General features: G+C 37.2%; 1 protein-coding gene across 5 annotated transcripts in view; it reads left to right on the top strand.

Moving 5' to 3' along the window:
• LOC107088299 (protein diaphanous homolog 3-like) overlaps window positions 1-20,456 on the top strand; it is a 200,745-nt gene that overhangs the window by 51,513 nt on the left and 128,776 nt on the right. For 4 of the 5 annotated variants that reach the window (XM_015380388.1, XM_015380391.1, XM_015380392.1 and 1 more), the window contains one exon: window positions 6,473-6,481. The exons of the other annotated variant lie outside the window; for it this stretch is intronic. In XM_015380388.1, the coding sequence (XP_015235874.1) occupies window positions 6,473-6,481 (9 nt within the window). The remainder of the gene's footprint in view (window positions 1-6,472; window positions 6,482-20,456) is intronic. 5 annotated transcript variants of the gene reach the window in all.

The following is a 20,456-nucleotide window of genomic DNA, read 5'->3' as shown; positions in this document are numbered from 1 at the left end:
TATATATATTATATATTATATATTTTTTTTTTCTGGGAAATGCAGAACAAGAATCAGTGATTTCTATTGTAGGCGTGCGATAGTCCAGTATGAAAGCACCATATATCCTATTTAGTGGTGAATGTTATCAATGCATTGTGGATTGATTTAATGTTAGGAATGATGCCTTAATGTTTGACATATACATATAACTGCTAAATAATGGAAGCATAAAAATCATGATCAAAGATATAAACTTATTGGCATTTTATATTCTGGCCACTTTAACAGGATGGTAAGGTACAAAATATTCCAGGTTCTCCAGTACACAGAAAAGAGCAAAGTTGTTATTACATTTTGCTTTATTCAAGAGTTTTTTTTTTTTTTTTTTTTTTTTTTTAACAACATTTAAGTTTTTTAAAGGAGCAGTTCCACAGAGAAAGAGGAAAGAGGGTTCGACACAAATCAGAATCCCGATTTTAAGGATGAATGCTTTGTATAAAAACCCTGCGCTTGTCCTTCGTGTCGTCTTCCTCATTGAACTAAACTGTTTTTAGGTGAGAAGCTGCAGAGCTTCAGAGACCTCCCTCCTGAGCCTTGGGGCTTCCTTTTTTAACAAGATCATTCAAGTTGAGCAGCTCTTATTTCTGCTCTCCAAATCTATTGTTTTGATATAATAAAGGACAATCTAGCAGGAGACCTCAGAGCAGCAGGGATGTATTGTTGAGCATCCCAGATTGCTTGCAACCTTTTGATGCATTTGACATGCAGTCGGGCTACATATTTGTTTCTTGTACAAAGGGCTGTTTGCTATTTTCATGTTATTTTTATTCACATTTTTACCGGCTTATCTCGGTGAACACTGCTGGATTTTCAGCTTGGTTTAATGTCTCTAATTAGCTGAAGATGAGCCCACTGAGCTAATTAAGATCAAAACCCTTTTAGTGCCTTCATTTCTTTCATTGGGCCTGCTGTCATTGGGTTTAATCCACATGTTTTAAAAAACAAACTTCAAATCTCTCAAAAGTTTCTTTATTGATGTATGAGATTCATGGATGAATCTCCTGAGATGTTTGGGAAAATGCACCCTAATGCCTCTTTTTTAAGTTTGTGATCCAAGCCAATGTGCCTTTTGACCTCAGCAGCCATGTTTATTTTCACTTTTAAGGTCTATTTTGAAGCGCAAATATACAAAGTTTAATTATTTAAGCAGAAATTGGTAATTTTTTAAAGCAGAATAGTAAGAAGTTGCAAATAAAACAAGAGGCAATGGATTCACTTTATTAGACTGCAGAGCAGCGAGCAGTTTGTTCTCACTCTCCCACTGTGTAGCACCTACTTCCAAAGCTTAGTCAAAAATGTTCATATTAAACGCTGAATAAATTCATGTAAATGAGAATCTGATCCAGCACAGTATTTAGGACACAGGGTTTTTTTTTTTTTACTAGTTTACCACTTTATCCCCCAGGAATAAATATTCAAAGCTGGTCACATCCCAGTGTGGATGGCCATCAGCACAGAGAAGATAAGCATGTTGCTTTGGCAGTTGTTAAGGATTTAATTACCTGTTTTTATTGGGTACTTTTGTTGATGGGAAAAAGGAGAGGTCTAGCTCATCCTGACCTTGGAGTAAACAAATAACAAATGTTTGTACACTTAAGTAATTAGTGTCAATCAGTGTATAGTTAGCACTAGTTGGTTTTAAAGTTCTTTAAAGCTATTTTTCTCTACTTTTAATTAGCACATTATGAGCTGTCTGGGTGTTTCCGACTTCCCACCTTCGTATGGTGAAAAGTGACAATCTAACTTCACAGCTGACGGCATCATTGCATCCAATTTCTGCTGCTCTGTGTTTGTTTTTTCAGCTCTTTATATTATTATTGTTATTTTTAAAAATGTGGTTAATGAGCAGTTATTTTGTTTGACATTTGATACAGCAAATTCATTGTCTAAATACCATTTTAACTGATAGTTTCAATGCAGGGTTATTTTATTATCCCTGAATTTAGTTTCAAAGCTTCCCATTATATAATATTCATGCCCGTCAAATTTAGATCTAAAATATATTAAGTTAAGTTAAACTTAAAAAATAAGTTAGGCATCTTTTAAAGGCTAAGACGAATGCATTGAACTTGTGTTCGGCTCCAGGTCTCTTGAGTTTAGAGGGGCTCTTTGCCATCACACTCATTTTTAGCTTCCACTACCAGAGTGACAGCTTAAGCTGCAAAACATCTAAATCTAAGTAATTTTTTTCTGAAAATAAGTGAATTTTTTCTTGAATTGTGCAGATAAGTGAGACACTTTGCCAATGAATTAAGAGTATTTACATTTAAAACAAGAAAAAAGACAACTGCAGCCTCTTATTTTAAGTGCATTATATCTAATTATCTTATTTTAAAGGTAAGAATGCTCATTCAATTGGCAGATCATGACCTACTCAATTAAGAGTAAATACACTTATTTGAAGATTTTTTTGTACTCACCCTTTTGCAGTGAATGGTACTCTGGGTGGGGCCCTCTTTATGCATTTCCCATAACTAGTTAATATGTAGAAAATCATATAAATTCTTAAATTACTGTATAATCTGACACAAAGGTAATTAAATAATCTACCTGCTCTGGGCAGCAGACATATGCAAGTACTTCAGTTTTAGTCAAAACGCTATAGAAACACTAACCTAAACAACTGTCCATTTGGTGCGTATGGGACCCTTAAATCCTGAAATCCAAATCAATCAGGGGTTTGAATACTTTCCGTCTTAACTGTGAGGGCCACAACCTCCCTAAGCTAGGAATGTCTTTCTTTTGTAGATTTATGGGCCCAATCATTTTGTTGTCTGCAGATAACAGTGTATGTCAGATGTTTGGTAATCCATGGCTTTTCCTGTCCAGGTGTCAAATTGACATTTTTGAGACATGTCAGGATAGAAATAGGAAAGATTGTTATCCTATTTTCTCCAGAATTGCTTGTTAATACTTTGGAGATCTTCTGACCTTTTTTTTTTTTTTTTTGTTAGGACCACCAATTTTGTCAGTTGTGGCTTTTTTTTTTTCTTGTGAAAAATATGTGATTTTATTTTGGTGGTGATGGGCGGTCAAAATTGTTCTGAACCGAAGTAGATGTGAAATTTAACTGCTATCCTTAAACTTTTAACTATTCGATTAACAGAAATATTCAGGTGTGACAGTAGTGCTGTGACTCCAATCACCGCGCAGCCTGGATACATAATACTTTATAAAAAATGACCCTTTGAATTTTGAAGCTGCACATACCTAGAAAAACCTGTTTTTCTGAAGTGCTTTCTATCAAAACTGAGTCAGGGAAGTCATGCCCAACCTTACTCTGCTTGTACACCACTCTGCATTTTATTCTTCACATGCACAGTTGTGGCACAGAGACTGCTTGTCCTGCATAATCTGAAACATCTAGTCGACTGGTGGCTGACTCTGCTGGATTTCATTGAAAATTAATCAGAAATAGGGCTTTTGGAAGTAGGATATTCATTAAATACATTTTTACATCTATTCAAATTAGTTTTTGGCTTTGTATAGATGTGGGAGACTAGACGAGACGATCTTTTAAAGCATTTTACAAAGAAAATGTTTACAGGAAGCTAATTCCCAATAATCTTAACTTCTAGGATAATCATACTTGAACATTAGCTTGTCCTTTACACCAGAGCTGCCTGATCACTGCTTTTAAACTTCGTCCAGAATGCATTTCTTCACTGGCCCTGCTGCTGTTGTGTCCCTGTAAAAGCACAGCAGTTCAAACCATTGCAACCACAGGCACCAGGTTCTATTTCTTCCTACTTGTGTCCTGAGATGTTATCATTCATCAAAGCCTATAGCCAAAAGATAAGATTAGTTTTTTTTCATTTTTTAAAGATGAAATCTTCTTTCATCTGTTTTTTTATTTTAATTTTTTACAATAAACTCAAATGAAGGACATAAACTTTTAGATGTTCGTTTAGTGTAATCTTTACATTTCTATTATTTGCCACCTTTCTTTCCTGACATACCGAGATCCTGCAGTCATTAATGCAGGAGAATAATCTGTGCAGTGTGGCGAATCGAAAAGTGAAGACTGTGCAGGGAAGATAAAAGTTAAAATCAGTGCCTAGAAATGAGTAAAAGAAATAAAATTGGCCCAACAGTAGCAGACTGGTTTCACTTTTAATTCTGCTATAATGCAATAACTCAAAAGTGGAGTATGTACTCGCGCGTTTCTGTATTGGTAGTGCAATCTGTAGCAAACAGGCCATGTCCACAGGGGAAAAAAATTGAGAATTAAAAAAAGTCTGACAAATTGATTCTGTGCTACAACAGTTTACATTGAAGCCTAAATTTACGTATAGTTAGATTATTTCCATTCAATAAATGTTTTTTTTTTAGTACCGTAAATAGGAAAAGCATCGAAGTAGGAAAAAAAGAAATAATTTAATAGGAAAAAAGACAATGGGTTTGTGAAAAAAGGTTTTTTGTCTGTTACACAATCTCTAAACTGTTGCATTATTAGTTTATTCAGCATTACAGAAGTTAAACCCCACTCAGAGTTGCTCACTGAACACGGTCATCCATTTTTTTTTTTCACCTTTGGGTGTTGGGTTGAGTTTGAACAGGAATGGTCAACCCCCAAACGATTAAATCACTTTCCACAAATATTTGGATATGGCAGCATTAGATCTGATATAACTTGGGTTTAGCCCAACCCCTAAAAAACCTCCCTACACTATAGTTCGTCAATAGGGGGTTCAAGATCTCTAGGTGTTCCACAGAGGTACTGCATGGGGGAAAGTTTTGGTTGATTAGACTTTTTTTTTTTTTTTTTTATATTCCCCCCTGCAATTTTTTCCACTAATTGAAATGTCTTTAAATACACATTAACATGAATTCAACACACTGTAGTGAACAGATAAATGGAGGCAGAAGACGTCTTTCAGTCATCAATGCACACATTCAGCGACACACAGGAGCTCTTTCAAGCTGGGCACCGTTTCATTCACAACACCATCAACCAGGAATCAGAATCATAAATACTTCAATAATTCCAGGGAGAAATTACTTTTGTTACCTTACTCCATCTGTAATAGAGTGACTATAGGACCAGTTTGGTGTATAACAATTTCATAAAATATATATAATTAGGGGGTCCCTCTTAACGGGACAAATTCCCAAAGCAGATGCGGAGCTGAAAGAGTTCAAATTAAGTGTACTTTTAAATCGTGAAAAGATTCCCATAAAGGGTTAAACCGTTAAGCCTTTTAAAAAAAAACTATTTCACTGATACCTAATGTAGATCTTTCTTCAATATCTGCCTGATACAGATATCAATACTAGATTGGTGCATTTCTAGATTGCACCTAGAATAAAAGAGTAATTTTATTATTGAATTCCAATTTTCCTTGATGAAGAGTATAATCCCACTGAATAGGCGGTCTAATCTGGGAAAAAAAAATAAAAAAAAATTGAGACAAAGTTTATTTTTAACCTAATCTTTAACAGATTTGTCACATATAATTGTCCTGGACTCTAGCTACTTAACTGTGTTTAATTATTTTTTCAAGACAAAACTTTCATTAGGCATGCACCATTTAACTATGGATAACTGCGCACATCCAACCCAGTTCTAATTCCCTTTAGTTGAAATAAAAAAAGAATAAAATAAAACAGATCTATGCAACTGCTTGCATTGAAAAATTGACTAAATTCTCATGTGATAATTATGCAACTTCTGCCTCTTAAACTGGGTCCGGGTTGCATCCCAAAGAAGAGCTTCAATTCATCACTGAGTAAATTACCTGTATCTTCTGTTTTCCAAAAACACCTTTATGAGTCTAATTTCTTATGTAGTCTGTAACCAAGTATGATTTCTGTATTTAAAAATGCAAAGCACGTTTTTTTTCTATAATCACTGAAATGTAGTTAGACAAAGGTACCAGCATATTAAGAATCTGTCAGACAATATTAGTACATTAATGCCTGTAATGATGGGAACCAATCTGTGGGATATTATGTTTCATTCAGATGAGGGCTAAATGGCTCTGACCTGTGATGTCTGACGTAATTACAAAACTGTCATCATCAGCTATCAGTTTCATTAGAAACCGAAAGCACTAATCTCTGCAGGAACATTACCTCCTTTTGCACAAATCAATAGAAATTCTGCAATTTTCTCCAATTACAATAAACTCGGTTGCTATTTTTCTTTTGACAAGTCTGTTACTGTGAAGAAATATAATCTAAACCTAAACTGTCCGAGATTGTTTAATGGTTTGTTAAATGTCTTTTTATTCAGTGCGACTCTTTGTTTTTTTCTTTTAACAACCAACTTGGAATCGGTGCCCGCTTTAGACATTACTAACATCTTTGTTTCCGCTCTTTGCTCTGTTTTTGCTTCTTTCCCTTTTTTTTATCTTGCTTTTTCTTTTCATAATTCTGCTTTTCCGGCTGAACTCCTTCTTGGCTGCTTGATGGGCTTCATTTGGAACAGAAACAAAAGGTGAGTTTTCTTTCTTTTCCTTTTTAAAAATCTGTTCTAGTATCATTTATTGTATGTTCTGAAATGATTATCGTTTATTTTCTTAGTTTTTTTTCCACCAAAACAACATATTTAAAGGCTTTAAAATTTATAAAGACATCATGAGAATTCCCCTCCTTTCCTATCCAACCAACCTGTCACTATCCCCATACGACACAATGATTGCCCTTAAACCATAAGAATTACTTATTACTTGGCAGCAGCATTTGGCATCCAGCATTTTGGACAATTTCCAGATCACTGTGGAAGAATTTGAAGGAGTCCATTTAGAACCGTTTAAAAAAATGACCACATTGACAGCTTACTGAAGGGCTTCAACTTTACGTCAACACACCTTGAAAGGCTTTTAGAGCTTTACTAGGCCAATCCAAAGCAGCATTTTGAGCGTTTGTTTGTTTGTTTTAGAGACATTTGGAGCAGCGCTTCAGATTCATAGTAATCTTCACTGACATCTATGTCCCATTTTCTGATATCACTTTATATTTTCTAATATTGTCCCTAATATCTTGGGGAATCATCAGGTTGTTCTTATGGTAAATGTGAACAAGTCTTGGTGTTTCTTTTGGTCACCGGTGTTTTTGCCTTAAACTCTAAAGTTGCCAGTTTTTCCTAGTCTGATCTTTTTATTTTTCTGAATTATAAACATTTACCTGGCTTTCAAGGTTTTAAATGTTGTTCTGGGTTCTTTTGTGACTGTTTGTGCTGATGAACCTTATGTCAACCTTTTCTGTTTTTTAAATGTTTTAGATCAGACTATAATAAAAGGCTTTTTACAACCTTTTTACTACATGTTGCGAGTTAGGTCTGTTAAAGTGTTTTTTGTTTTATCTGTAGGGTTAACATGAAACAGATGTGGGTGTGGTCCGTGACCTAAGAAAAAATATTTGGTCAACCACATTTGGTTTCTTACTTAACAAGCAAGATAGGTATATTTTGGTTGGCTTCAATAAAGGCTGCATAATTTTAGGAAGAGATGCAATATGCCTAATTTGACCAAATCTGGGAATAACAATATAAGATCCATTATAAGCAAATGGATAAAGAGTTACTGTTATTTACTTCAGGTATATAAAGAAAACTAACCCCTGATCACAAGTTCTCTATCCAGCTAATGAAATCAGTCCATCTGGACAAGTTTTATTTGTTTTATTTTTTAAATGTGCATCATTTAGACACCTTGTGTTTTGTTGTTGGAATGATTCAAAATGTTTTAGTGATTTCAACCACCTTAAAGTCTTAAAAATAATAATTTTTACTATTATGCGTTCACAGAAACATATTTGCCCACTTAACTGCAAAACCTTTCAGTAAATCAATATGATTCTAGAAATATTTTCTTGTTTACATGTAGTTCCTAAATTCTTTCACTTTCTACTAAAAACCAACCCTTCCTTGGAAACTAAAATATTTTTTTTTATATCAGGGTGGTTAAATTACAAGTTTTTAATACAATCTATGCATTATTTGTTTGTTCAGGTTCACATTTAGCTCCAAATACATTAAAGGAACATTTGTTTTGTCGATAAATTTGCCCTTTGAGCTTTTGCCTGAACAGTTTTGAACCAGTAATTGCTTACACTTTAAAATATTACCACGTGCTTATCTCAGTTGATGGTTGGAATAAAATGCTTTTATTTTCTTTCTATCACTTTTGCTCTTCAAAAGATGGCTTGGTGATTGATTTGTTACTCTAGTGTTGTAAAAGAACAGCAGCATGAGAGCTGCCCTTTCCTGAGGTCAGGTAATAAATAGGGTTTCCAATTATACAAATATAAAAAAAAAGGATTTTTATTCTTTTCAGAATCCAAGCATGATGTAATAACCTGAACCCACTGCAAAGCATAATGTGGAAGATGTTTTTCCCCCCAGAGGGAATATGTGATAATTTGAGTCCTAATTGATTAAGCTAAAGGAGGGCCTGGTCTTCAGAAGGTTTCCGTGTCTTAAAAATGGTGCAGATATGTTTGTGTGTGCAGATCTTTTGTGTGTGTGTGTGTGTGTGTGTGTGTGTGTCTGCCTTCATCAGTATGCAGATCATATTCTAATGACCAATCTGCACAAATTCATGGGTGGAGGATATGCAGATGTAAACATTTCACATGTGGGAAGCGGTTTTCCCAGTAGGAAATTAAATTGCACCACAATTTTAGCGTCTATTTAGTACTTCTGAAAGTCAGCTGAAAACTGACACACAAAAATATCTGCGGACAAAGGAGGGATGGGTAGAAAACCACAGGATGGAGAGATATTCGGTGCCCATGTAAACATATTTCAACCGTCAGAAATTACAGGGGGGCATTACTCAGAGTAAGAGATCGCAACAGCAAATTTTCTCTGCCTTGTATGTATAGGTAGCTTTGAGATAGGCTACATATTTGAGCTGCTCTATACATTTTAGTTAGTATTATCATTAACCATTTTTTTTTTAAGTAATTATCATTACTACTGTACCTCTATCCCCATGGCTTGCTTTCTTCTTTCTTTGATGGTCACTCTCAAACTGCCAGTATCACACTCAGTCATCTCATTTTTAAAGGATGGAACCAAAAGAGTTGGCTCATTGCAACGTTTGCTCAGCAAAATTTGTAGATCACCTCAAACACGGCCCCTTGTATTGCATGCTGAAATAAATTGCTCATGCATTTTAGGGCCTTTCATTAGAAATTGTTGAAAATCATCCTTTTGGTGTGCTGAATCCGAGTTTATAAAGCCATGTTCTGTTTACAAATCAATAGCTCTGCGTGTTTTGCTACATATGAAATTTTTTTTACACATTCACAGTGACAAAGTTTTTATGCCCAACACATCTCTCATAACCTTAGATGTACAGATCCATGTTGAAATCCCAAGTTTTTCTTTTCTTTTTTTTTATTATTACTTCACATTTTACCATCTAAGAGAAAAAATATATTTTATAGTTATTTTGTTTCTTTGGTTTTAGCAGCCTGTAAATGTTCAAACACACCCTGCAAGTGTGAATAAATAATTTAATAATTTGCAGTATTGGCCGATATGAAGCCAATATGGAAAGCTTTATGTAGCCTAAATGCCTTAGAACCTTGGTAGCATACAAAACATGCAAAACCCCAATTTTTCTTTTAAACCATCTTTTTGTAATTAATAATACATTTAATCAGTGTCGTTTAAAATTGAGAGGTTTCACTGAAAGTTTATATCGTGCGCTGACGTATTTAATATACCTAGGAGGAATTTTCTGTTCTTATTAAAATAAATGAATAAATCAGTTTTGCTTGAAAAAAAGTGTTATGCTAAAGTTACACTTTCAAATATTTGATATAGTATATATACTCGGTAAAAAAAAAAACATTTGCCCAACTTATTACTTATTCTGTTTAGTATACTTTTCAACACCTTGACATTGAAATAGAGATACTGTGGTATTGTTGAGAATTGCCAAGACCATTTCACCCTCTAGATCTCACTGTGGGTGTCTGTCATGAAAAAAGGCAGCAACAAGTGACCAAATGTTCTTGGATTAAAATTTATTTTTTATTTTTATCAAAGATTGTGTGAGATCTTTAGTTAAATTGTGCATATGCTCAAAAGCTGAAAATGACTTATGCACAAAACATTTCAGATTTATAAACCTTGTGCACACATATAAATTTAATTTCCACAGTGGTGTGCACAAGTTTGTGCACAAGGCTTCACTTCTTTTGGCTCTCCACACACCCACCTCCAACCATAAATGCTCTATGCAAAGCGCCGCATGAATGTCACTGAGCCAGCTGATTGATGTTATTTAATGCTTGCCAATGACAGCTGTGGAAAACAGTGAAAAAACAAAAAGCGGTTTAACCAAGGCAGAAATAGATGTGTTGGTCATTGGGATGGAGAGTCGGATAAATATCTGGTAGTAGTGTTGTGATTAATAGAAGGCTGTATTATAAATGGCAACAGAGTTTGATGCATGGACTGATCACATTAACAAGGACATCCAAGGCGGCAGGCAGCATTGCGCTTTGCACTGGCTGTAAAATCTCAGCTTTATGGATAATTTCACAAAATTATTTTGTTCTTAAACGTGTCCTTAGGACGAGTGTTAATTAGTTGTTGATTATGTTTAACACCTGTGGAGCAATTCGCAATGGTAAGAGCCGGTTGCCAGGAATCACAGAATGATAAACAGGTGTCACTAATTAATACAATTGTAAAAAGCCAGAAATCTGGATATTTCCAGTCACTACGCTATCTATAAGACTTAAAATGGGCAATAAAAAAAATAAAAAAATTGTCCTTTATTTGCACCTCATTCTGTAGAGCTGAAGTGTGGTTAATGCTTTATGTAAATGATTTCACTTCTGAGAGGACTTCATTTGGCTTTAATTGTTCATTCCTCCAGTATGCATGTAAACACGGGTCAGAGATGGTGTGAGGAGCTTTACATTTCCACACCAAGTTCATTTTTTTTGTTGATCATAAAATTTGTGTAGAAAGTGTCTTGCATGATTTTCAGGTTTACGCAAGCTTGCCAATTCAGACCACAGAGGATCTGTACTTGAGCTTGTTTAAAGTTTGAACTTTGCCATATCCCAATCCACACTTTATCTGAGCGAGAAGGCTTCATTCAATTGTAAATTCACAATAAAGAAATCTATGTAAAATGTACTTCTTAAGTTGGGGACTAACAAATACAGCTTATATAATCAGTCACATCAAAAATAATTAGAGCTTTAATTCACTTCCACCCTCATATTTGGCCTAATGGTCTGTAACGGTGAGGTGGAGGATTAGGGAATTCCTTCCAGGTGAATTCATTAGTGCTGATCTCATGTTTGCTCTCTGCAGGTCAACCTCAGAGAGAGAGAGGGAGGTTAGAAAAACCAAAAAAACAAAGCATAACAAAACCAGGGAAGTCCTTGACCTGAGGAGACTACTTTCAATACCCTCACACATGGACATATGCTATTATGTAATATAAACGGTGGTTGTCATTGTATGGCCTCCAAGATGGTGTGCGTACTAAAGACAACGCTGAAGATAAAACGTCTGCAGTAAAATGGCGTCGTTTTCCTCAGAGGTTGGTCTTTCAAATGGTGGGAAATATCACAATAGAGCAGTACTTGGAAAGCAATCCAAGAGATTTAAAGAAGCAGACCTTCTAATGTTTGCTGTAATGTATAGATCGATCATTAGATAAACCTTTTCCCTGTACTGACATGGCATTAGTTTTATCCTTGCAAACATTCTAATCCTCAATGCGACTGAAGCTGATTGAGCTCACTTTTCGCATTTGCTTATTTGTTGTTGTTGTTTTTTATGCTACCGAGCTTATTACTTATTGGCGTTGTGTTTATTAATGGATTAGAAAATAATTGAAAGCCGATCTTTACTTTGAGATGAGTTGGTTTTGGAATAAATCACCATATTAAAAGATTAAAGTCTTGAAGTTTTTGAAGATGTCGAAGATTAAAACTGCGAAAAGTACTCTCTATTAGAAAAAGAAATCCAGGTGTTAATAATATCAACGGGCTTTACATGTTTCACCTTTTCCTGTAGTTCCTGGATATAATTAACCTTAAAGCATTATTGTTTACTCCTAGTGGATGCCTGGCTCTCGAGATCAAGAGAAAGTTGTGTGACGACCTGCTTGTTCTTTACTACTGGCACACTGTAAGAGATAATTAGACAGACCATTTCCATATAAATATAATGACCTGGGAAGACGGCGTGTTTGTGTGGGCTCTGTCAAACTGCACAATGCAATACTTGATGGAAGAGGTGGTGTGTGTGGGAGAGGTTAAGCTCGTATTGGTTGTTGTGGGAAGCACAGGCTCCCAGGTGGAGTTAAAGTCAGCGGTCAGAGCTGACAGCTTGATGTGACTTGTCAAACTATGTGACACATTAAAGAGCCGTGATCATTCAAATCCCTGCTTCAGTGCTGCCAACCTTAACTAAAATAACCCTCCAATACATCTAAATTGGTCCCACTTAACATGTCCACTTAACATATCCGTGGTGGATAATGGGTCTCTCCAATGCGAGGTGGGGATATTTCTCAGAAATGCTGGAGCTTTTGTGTCTGCTGAGTGGAGAACTTGATAAGCTTTTGAATTACAATGAGAAAAAAAAGCGGCTAAGGAGGTTGGTGGACACCATCGTAGGAATTATAAGGGGATTGAATGCTATAGAAGGTGGGGATGAAGTGACAAGGAAAAAAGTGAAAGTAGGCGGCCTTGTTTGAACTAAATACCTCCAAGCGGCTTTGGAAAGTCAAGTTATTACATTCTCATTTATCCTCCATTTGTCTAAAGTGCAGAACCTAAATCACCTTATTACTGTGCTAATTTTTGGTGGATTTTTATTCCGATAAAAATGTAATGTATATGCTGGCACAGGAGGTGTGTGAAATGTGTTCAGATTACTGAGGTTAGGAGATAGAATTAGCCTTTAAAAGGACCTAAAACCCTGCAAATGGGGTTTGTTATGAAGCACTCTGAGGATGCGAGGATAGCAGCAGGATTTCTGTCTCACGCTGTCTCGCAGTCAGTATTTCTTTCCTCGGGTACACATCGGCTCTGATCAAATGGACTTTCTCTCCTGAAAGTCTGATCCACCCCACCCCACCCACACACACACACACACACACACACACACAATCCTTCCTGACTCACTTCACGCTTTTTGCTTTGACATGTTGAAGAGCACCATTAGTTCTATAATGAGTTTTTGTGTGGCTTCAGAAAATATGTGCCATTATGACACATATCATCAAATGTAAGAATCATTAAAGGCTTTTCATGTCGCAGCTGAAAAGGAAGGTCTGATCACGTAGCGCACACACTGCAAACATGGCGGTCTTTAAATGAGGTCCATCCCATTATTTTCTTCACAGCCTATATTGAAATGTGTACATAATGCTACCATGCCAAACGGCTTTTATGTTGCTTTGACAGCACTCCTGAGGTCTCTACACACCAATTACCTGCACCTTTTAACATAGTCTTGAAATGCTTGAAAATGTCACCAGGTTTTCAAAACCCCTGAGCCCCCCCCAGCCCCCTTGTTGATAACCTTGTCATACTTTTACACCCCCCCCCCCTATGTTTTCCTCCTATATTATCTCCCTTTCTTGTTCTGCCTCAGTGTCTCAGGCATCAGCACTTCATTTTGATCCCTCTTTGTTTTTCTGTTTCCATGTCCTCGCATCGTGAAGGTAATGGGTGGGCTCGTTAAAAACATATTTGCCTTTGCGACTTTATACTCTACCGCAATGTTTTTTTATGTGCACATGCAGGTTTTTGTGTACGCAGGTCGGGGAGGATGGCGAGGTGTTTTGGGGGTGGGGGTAGATATGTTTGCAGGAGCATCAGGAGAAAGGGGGGGAAACAAGAGAACAAATTCACTGATAAGTGATTTAGGCCGTCATCAATCCACAGAATGACTTAGGAAATGTTAGGATGGGCTTAACAACTGTTAAGATCAGACTTGTGCCGTCACTGTGAAAAGAAATGGAGATAACAATGTTTCAAAGCTGATATGACAGCTGTCTAAAAATCCTCATTTAGCTTTAACACGTATACAAACATATTAAGAGGGTAAGGATGGGTATTCAGGAGTCCTATAGAGGGCACTATTCCACTGAGAATAAAATCCCTGGTAAAATTCAAACCACAGCCCAATACACACTGATTAACAACCTTCTAATCAGTCAGGAATCTTATTTTGTCTGTAAACTTCAGTCAAGATTTGCAAATGCATTTTTTTTTTTAGAGTACACTTGTTCTCACTGTGGGGTAGATTTTCTTCTCTTTAAAAAAACTAAACTGACTGTGATGTTGTAGATGTTAATGCTCAGACAGAAGTACTTTTCGTGATCTTGGTGCAGCACAAATAGATGGAGAGGGGAAGGGAATAAAAAAAAAAAAGCCTAATGAAGTCTGTTAATTTGCTGCTATCAGAATGAAAGTCTCAGACTAATTATGGCCCTGGGTCATCTAGTCTTGATCACAGGGAGAGGTGGCCCTGCATGGTTCACTTTGATTAGCTCACTCACAACAGAGCTCCTTCACTTCATTTACTCTGATCTACCTTGCTGCCTCACTTTCGCTGGCAATAGCACAGGCGATTCGGGGAAGATGCTCCGTGTGCAAGCAGTTCTCGCCCCGTCGTACGTACTAATGCAGAGCTGTGTATTATGATAAGGCAGGGGGGAAACTTGGGGGCAGGTATGTAGAGCTCCAGTAACACGTGGACGCCTGTCTGATGTCTCCTGTGCGTTCTTGTACTTCCTGTCAGACTGACTGAAGTTCGGGGCTTAGTGGAATTTGAACCATACAGTCAACAGTCAAATTGTGCAGCCTGTCTGACTGTTCTTCTCCACTCTGTTGACTGTAGACTTGACAGATTTGTCGGAGTGCTGGATTTGTTCACTTGCTGCAAGCAGCCCCCTTCTGTGCATCTGATGTCTAGGAGTGAATTTTGCTGCAGGCAACAGAGTGCGTGTGTATAATGTATAAATATATATGTGTGTTCCAGATATAGCTCATGTTATCAGGACCTAATTCAGCCCAGAGCCTAAATTTCAAGATAATATAACCCCTAGGTCTTTATAAACATAATTTCAGTTAGTCTAAGGTAATTTTGGTTTGGGAAAGGCAGTTATTCTGTTATTATTTCTCTACAATGTCCTTTATAGGTGCTGACTGATATGTGTCTGATTGTGTTTGTGGGGGTTCGATTGTGAGGCCTTCTAAATTAACACCAGCTACAGAACTCCCCTTAATAGCAGTGATTTAAACCTTACCTGCATGACTGCCTTGATTGGTTATTAGAAACAACACAGTGATTTAATTAGCCTTTGAAGACAGCTGCCCTCTCTGCTTTTCCCTCTTGTGTGCTTGTGTCTTTATGGCTGCCCCGTTGTCACAGAATCTTTCTTTAAGGAAGCCCTTTAAAAAAAAAAAAAAAGTAAGGCACAGCTTGAATAAAACTGAGGACATATATGTAAATATCTAAACATAAACAAGCACACTTTGGATGTCTTGCTTGCCTCTTAAAAACGTTTGACCAACTGGACCGAAACTCTAAACCTGGGTTGGTGCTAAAGCCAAATGCAGCAGTCACTGGCTCCTGTTTGCAGCGGTGTTAATAGATGCAGATTGTCAATATTTAAATTGGAAGAATAATTATGTCAAATGCTTTTTACCTTTGCTTTACCTTCACCTCCAAACAGCAGGGCTTTTTTTTCTCCTTTAAATGGAATAGAAGCTACAGTAAGTCAGTGCTTTATTATTCCAAATCCCAAACCAGACTTTAAAATAAGCCTCTCAACCTCTTAAGCTGTTAAGGGTTCTACACAAGTAGAAAAGTGGTCCTTTTTTCCACTTGTGTAGAATTTGAAAAGAGTTTCTTATTGCCTGCCCGAAAATAAATTACAGTTTATAAATTGGTCCTAAATCATACTATAACTTTATTTCTTTGCCTAAAGGAAAAGGATTGAAGTAGAGGGGGGCTTTTATGAGATACTAAGGTTAGCAAAACGTGGTGTGTAATTACCAGTTATTATCCTAAGATTTAGAAAAAAATGCTGTTTTATTGAAAAGAAACTAAAAGGCTGTTTAACAACCTCAGCAACTTGGACCCAATATTCAGACAGACGGTTCAGGACGGTTTACAACAAGCTTTATTTAGAACAAATAACTCAGTAAGTAGCTGATCTTCAGTTGGGCGGATAACTGGATTCACTGCAGAGACAAAAAACACAGGTCAGTGACTGGGATATCGGGCTAATCATGACAAGGAGCAAAAGTCACTGACCTGGTTCAAAGTCCAGTCCGATCCCAGATGAAAGAGAGATTAGCAGCCGTAGCCGCTTCCAGCGCCCCGAATGATGATGAGCTGACGACAGCTGATACCGAGGCAGCAACCTTGTCCTTAAGGAGAATCCAAGGCGAGGTCAGAGAAACAGTCCAGGTTCGGTAACCAGCAGGATGCAGGAAAAAAGTGCAAAAAACACAGCAGACAGATGCAAGGCAAAAAACTCCACAATCCAAAACAGAAAACAGGTCAGAAACGAGATAACAGACAGACTTACTTGAAGGCCAGAGTGACTCTCACAACAGCTTGAATAATCTGGCACTGGTGGCTGAAAACAAACAGCATATATAGGAGCTGGAAACAGGTGGATAAGATAAGTGGTAATGAGAAACTGGGCAGAGTTAAACAGGTGAATTGAATGAGCAATCAAGGGAGCCACCAGTGCCAGGATTATGACAGGTTGACTTCGGTAAAACTTTGAGGCGCAATGGCTGATTTATACTTCGAAACTAGGTTCACTGCGTAGGTGTCGCAGTGCACAAAAAGACATCCCCGCCCCCTCTGCAGACACTCTGCTGATCCTCTCCCAAATTGTAGGTGATCACAGACAGTGCAGCAGACAGGAGGCCGGCTTGCTTGGTTTTTATGACCGCAATTGTGGAAAACGACTTGTTAAGTTGAACCAGCTAGAAGAGCGAGGTGCGCGAGAACGCTGGGACCATTTTTCCACCTGGATCCCCGTTTTTTTCGCCCTGAGCCGTATCTAGACCCACAGCGTATAGCACATACCACGCTCAATATCGAGCATAAATCAAAAATGTCTGCATCAGGCTCACTGCGACACACTTGCGGTGGGGAGTGTAGCCAGCCCTTTAGTGCCACAGCTCTCACACATCATGAATACGCCAAAAGTGCCCAATAATGATGCATTTGCACAACTTCTGCTTCAATACTGCCATGACTGCATAACTGCAATAGAAAGTGAAACTTACCACTTGACATAGTTTTCCATTTAAGTCTAACACCTGAATTTTATACCCGTGACTTCAATACACATGTTTTCAGAAAAGGAGAAAATAAAACCAGAAATCTGCTTTGAAGAAGCAACACGTCTATATATTCCTTAGAAAACCTGATAATTTACTCACATTTTAAGCTTGGAAACAGTGAGATATCTTCTTCTGAGTGATTGGGGAAGCTTGTTTAGTTTATACAACATGGCTTCTGTCTTTTTTGCTACTAAAAAATGCTTTTCTGTATTTCTTGTAATGGAAAAGAAACTATTGGAATCGTCTCTGAGCTAACTAGAGGCAAGCATCTCTTTACCCTTTGCTCCGTAGAGCATAAAGTATAAAAAAAAAAAACGCTCCCTCCTGCAACTTTTTAAACTTTGTTTTACCTTAGTAGCTATAGCCAATCTATACTTCCTCTGTAGGATTCAAATGAATATTCAGTGTAAATGTTAAGATAGTTTTGATTGGACTTTCTGGTGTTACAATAACTTATTGGTGTTAAAGAAATTTGATTGGGACACTAATATAAAAAAACTAGAGTGTTAAAAATTCACAAAAAGGCTAAAAATAACTGAAGTCACACAACCTAAGGTTTGTTGACTGTATGGATCTCAATGAAGAGCAATTCTAACTGATTTTGTTAGTTTTTATGACTGCAAAAAAGGTTAAGATTCCTCAGTAGATTTTACTTTTAGTTAAAAAGGGATGTTGTATCAACATTGCAAGCAAACATACATGCACAACAAACCTTGTGAATGTTAGTAGGGAAAGTGTACAACAAAAGTTGAAACTTAATAAAAGACAAACATGTTGGATTGTATGATTTTTACCTTTTTGTTTTTCTAAATTAAGATCTGTAGGACCGTTGTGTATTTGTTGGTTGCAAACCATACAATTAGTAGACCCTGCATAACTTTCTATGATTCTTCATTACAAAATCAGTGGCTTTGTTAATAGATGAAAATGTATTTGAAAGTTGCTCAACTTCAGTTTTTTCACCGTTCTGTGGTTTTAGCCTTGATACAACTCTTATGAAAAAAATACAGTACTTGAAATCATTTTCAGTGCTACAAGGAGAAAAATGTGAAATTAAGCAGGTAGATGTAGTGAATGAGAGCTTATTCAGGGTTGGTTGCATACACTGTTCTTTTCTCCATTTTTTTTGTCACTTGATAAGTTTATTTCAGCAGTCAGAATAATGGTAGAGAGATAGCTGAAGTTATATTTTGATGAACAGCACTGCAGTATAAGAAAAGTGTTCCCTTTTGGTAAATTGGTGCTCACCTATTACAGGGATAGGGATGTAAATGATGTCATTTGTATTGAGATGGCATGTTTAGAAAAGCCTTGGAAAGCATTATTTTGCCCATTACAAGAGCAACAGTGTTAGAGGCATTTGCTAAAGCATCTAACAATAAACCCCATAAATGAAGCTCTAGAGGAGGAGGGCATGTCTTGATGCTTTGGATAGATTAAAATGCAGATTCTTTATCTGATAACTTTTTTTGTCTTAAGCGTTTAACAAAAAGTATGCTATGTCACTAAATTTGATTTTCTGTGTGTGAGTGGCTGAATGTGTGTGTCAAAACCAGGCCAGTTCCAGTAAGCCGCTTCCTCTGATTAGAAATCCTCAGTGATAAGATGAAGTGGTACTGTGAGTGGAAAGGGCCAAGGAGACGGAGATCTGTGTGTGTGGGTGTGTACGTGGGTGTACGTGGATGCTGGGGTGGGGGTGGTGGTCTGAATTTGAGGTGTTACTCGCTTGTCTCTGAGGCCTGCCTGTCATGTACAGCATCAGTCATGCTCTTTCACAGCAGTTTTATTTCATCCACCACTCCCTTTAGTGCTTTGATGGCAGGATTCACTGATACTGCCTTGTGGGAAGGGCGGTTGCTTGGGAAGCTGGTGTGTGCGCGGTGTTCTACCTTGTCAAGTGCCTTTAAACAGAGATCAGATCAAAACCAAACAGCGAAATTAATATAGGTGAGAAATGTAGATACCTTTTTTTAAAAAGGGGAAAAAATATAACCAGTATTGAATCCTCAGCTGGTCTAGTCACTAAACATCCCTTTGGTTTTCCTAAGAAAATAATAAATCATCTATCTTGTTTAACTAGCAATGAATAAACATGTTCAGTGTAGTGGTGGCCAAGTGATTGGAGCAGACTGCTTGAAGTTTGAGATGGCTGCAAGTACTCTGAGCAAGACCCTCATTCCCAAATTGCCCCCTTACCACTTTGAGTTGCCCATTGCTCCTCGAGAGACTGGTTAAATGCTGAAAGCAAATTTGGCTGTATTCTACATTTGCAATGACCACTGAAACTGATTACCCGTATCCCCAGTTTGTATTAATTAGTGTATGCACAGCTCTACTAGGAGGACTGTTGCCTTGGAGCAAGAACATCCTGGGTTTGAATCCCTGCCCAAGGTTTCCTTGTGCATGCATTGGTTCTCCCAGGGTATTCCAATGGTCCAAAAACAGGATTTTAGATGAATTGGGTACTCTAAGTTGTCCTGAGGTTATGAGTGTTTGCATTTGTGGTTGTTTTTCCTTTGCCTCTCTGTGTTTCTCTGTGATACAATGAAAAGCTGCCCAGGGTTTCCCCTTCCTTGCCACCAATGTCATAATGTTGCCAGCACCATTACGTCTAGATATCGACAGATACGAGTTTTTGTAGGACTATGCCATTACAGATACTTTAAAATCAGTCTAGATCATTTTTGTAGCGAAAGGGCTTTTTCCTCCTTCATTTACATGAAAAGAATGGCAACAGGATAAAATGCATCACTGGTGTTAATTACAAAAAGAAAAACATTCATTAACAAAGAAAGATAACATTAACAACGGACAGCAAATTGAGGAGTGGCAATCCATCCACTCCACATGGTCTCAAGGCATAGCTTCTGAATCTGCTAAATAATCTCCACATGCATGCACGTAATAATCGATATCGATAAAAGATTTTTATGTTTGTTTTTACTTACGGCCTGTAAGGACTAGTGGTCAAAGACACTAATGAATGGTTTGCTTTAACAGTCTTTACTGTGGAAATAATAGAGAATTTACTGCCTTAAATGTGAACTGCAGTTGCAGTAAATAACTGTATTCAGTCTTTATAGTGTACTTTTGTTTTAGCCATTCTA

Source organism: Cyprinodon variegatus, unplaced genomic scaffold (genome assembly GCF_000732505.1).
Source record: "Cyprinodon variegatus isolate N-32 unplaced genomic scaffold, C_variegatus-1.0 Scaffold212, whole genome shotgun sequence".
In the NCBI taxonomy this organism is placed as follows: domain Eukaryota; kingdom Metazoa; phylum Chordata; class Actinopteri; order Cyprinodontiformes; family Cyprinodontidae; genus Cyprinodon; species Cyprinodon variegatus.
The sequence above is the reverse complement of the archived record's forward strand: the minus strand, read 5'-3'. Positions and strand labels throughout refer to the sequence as shown.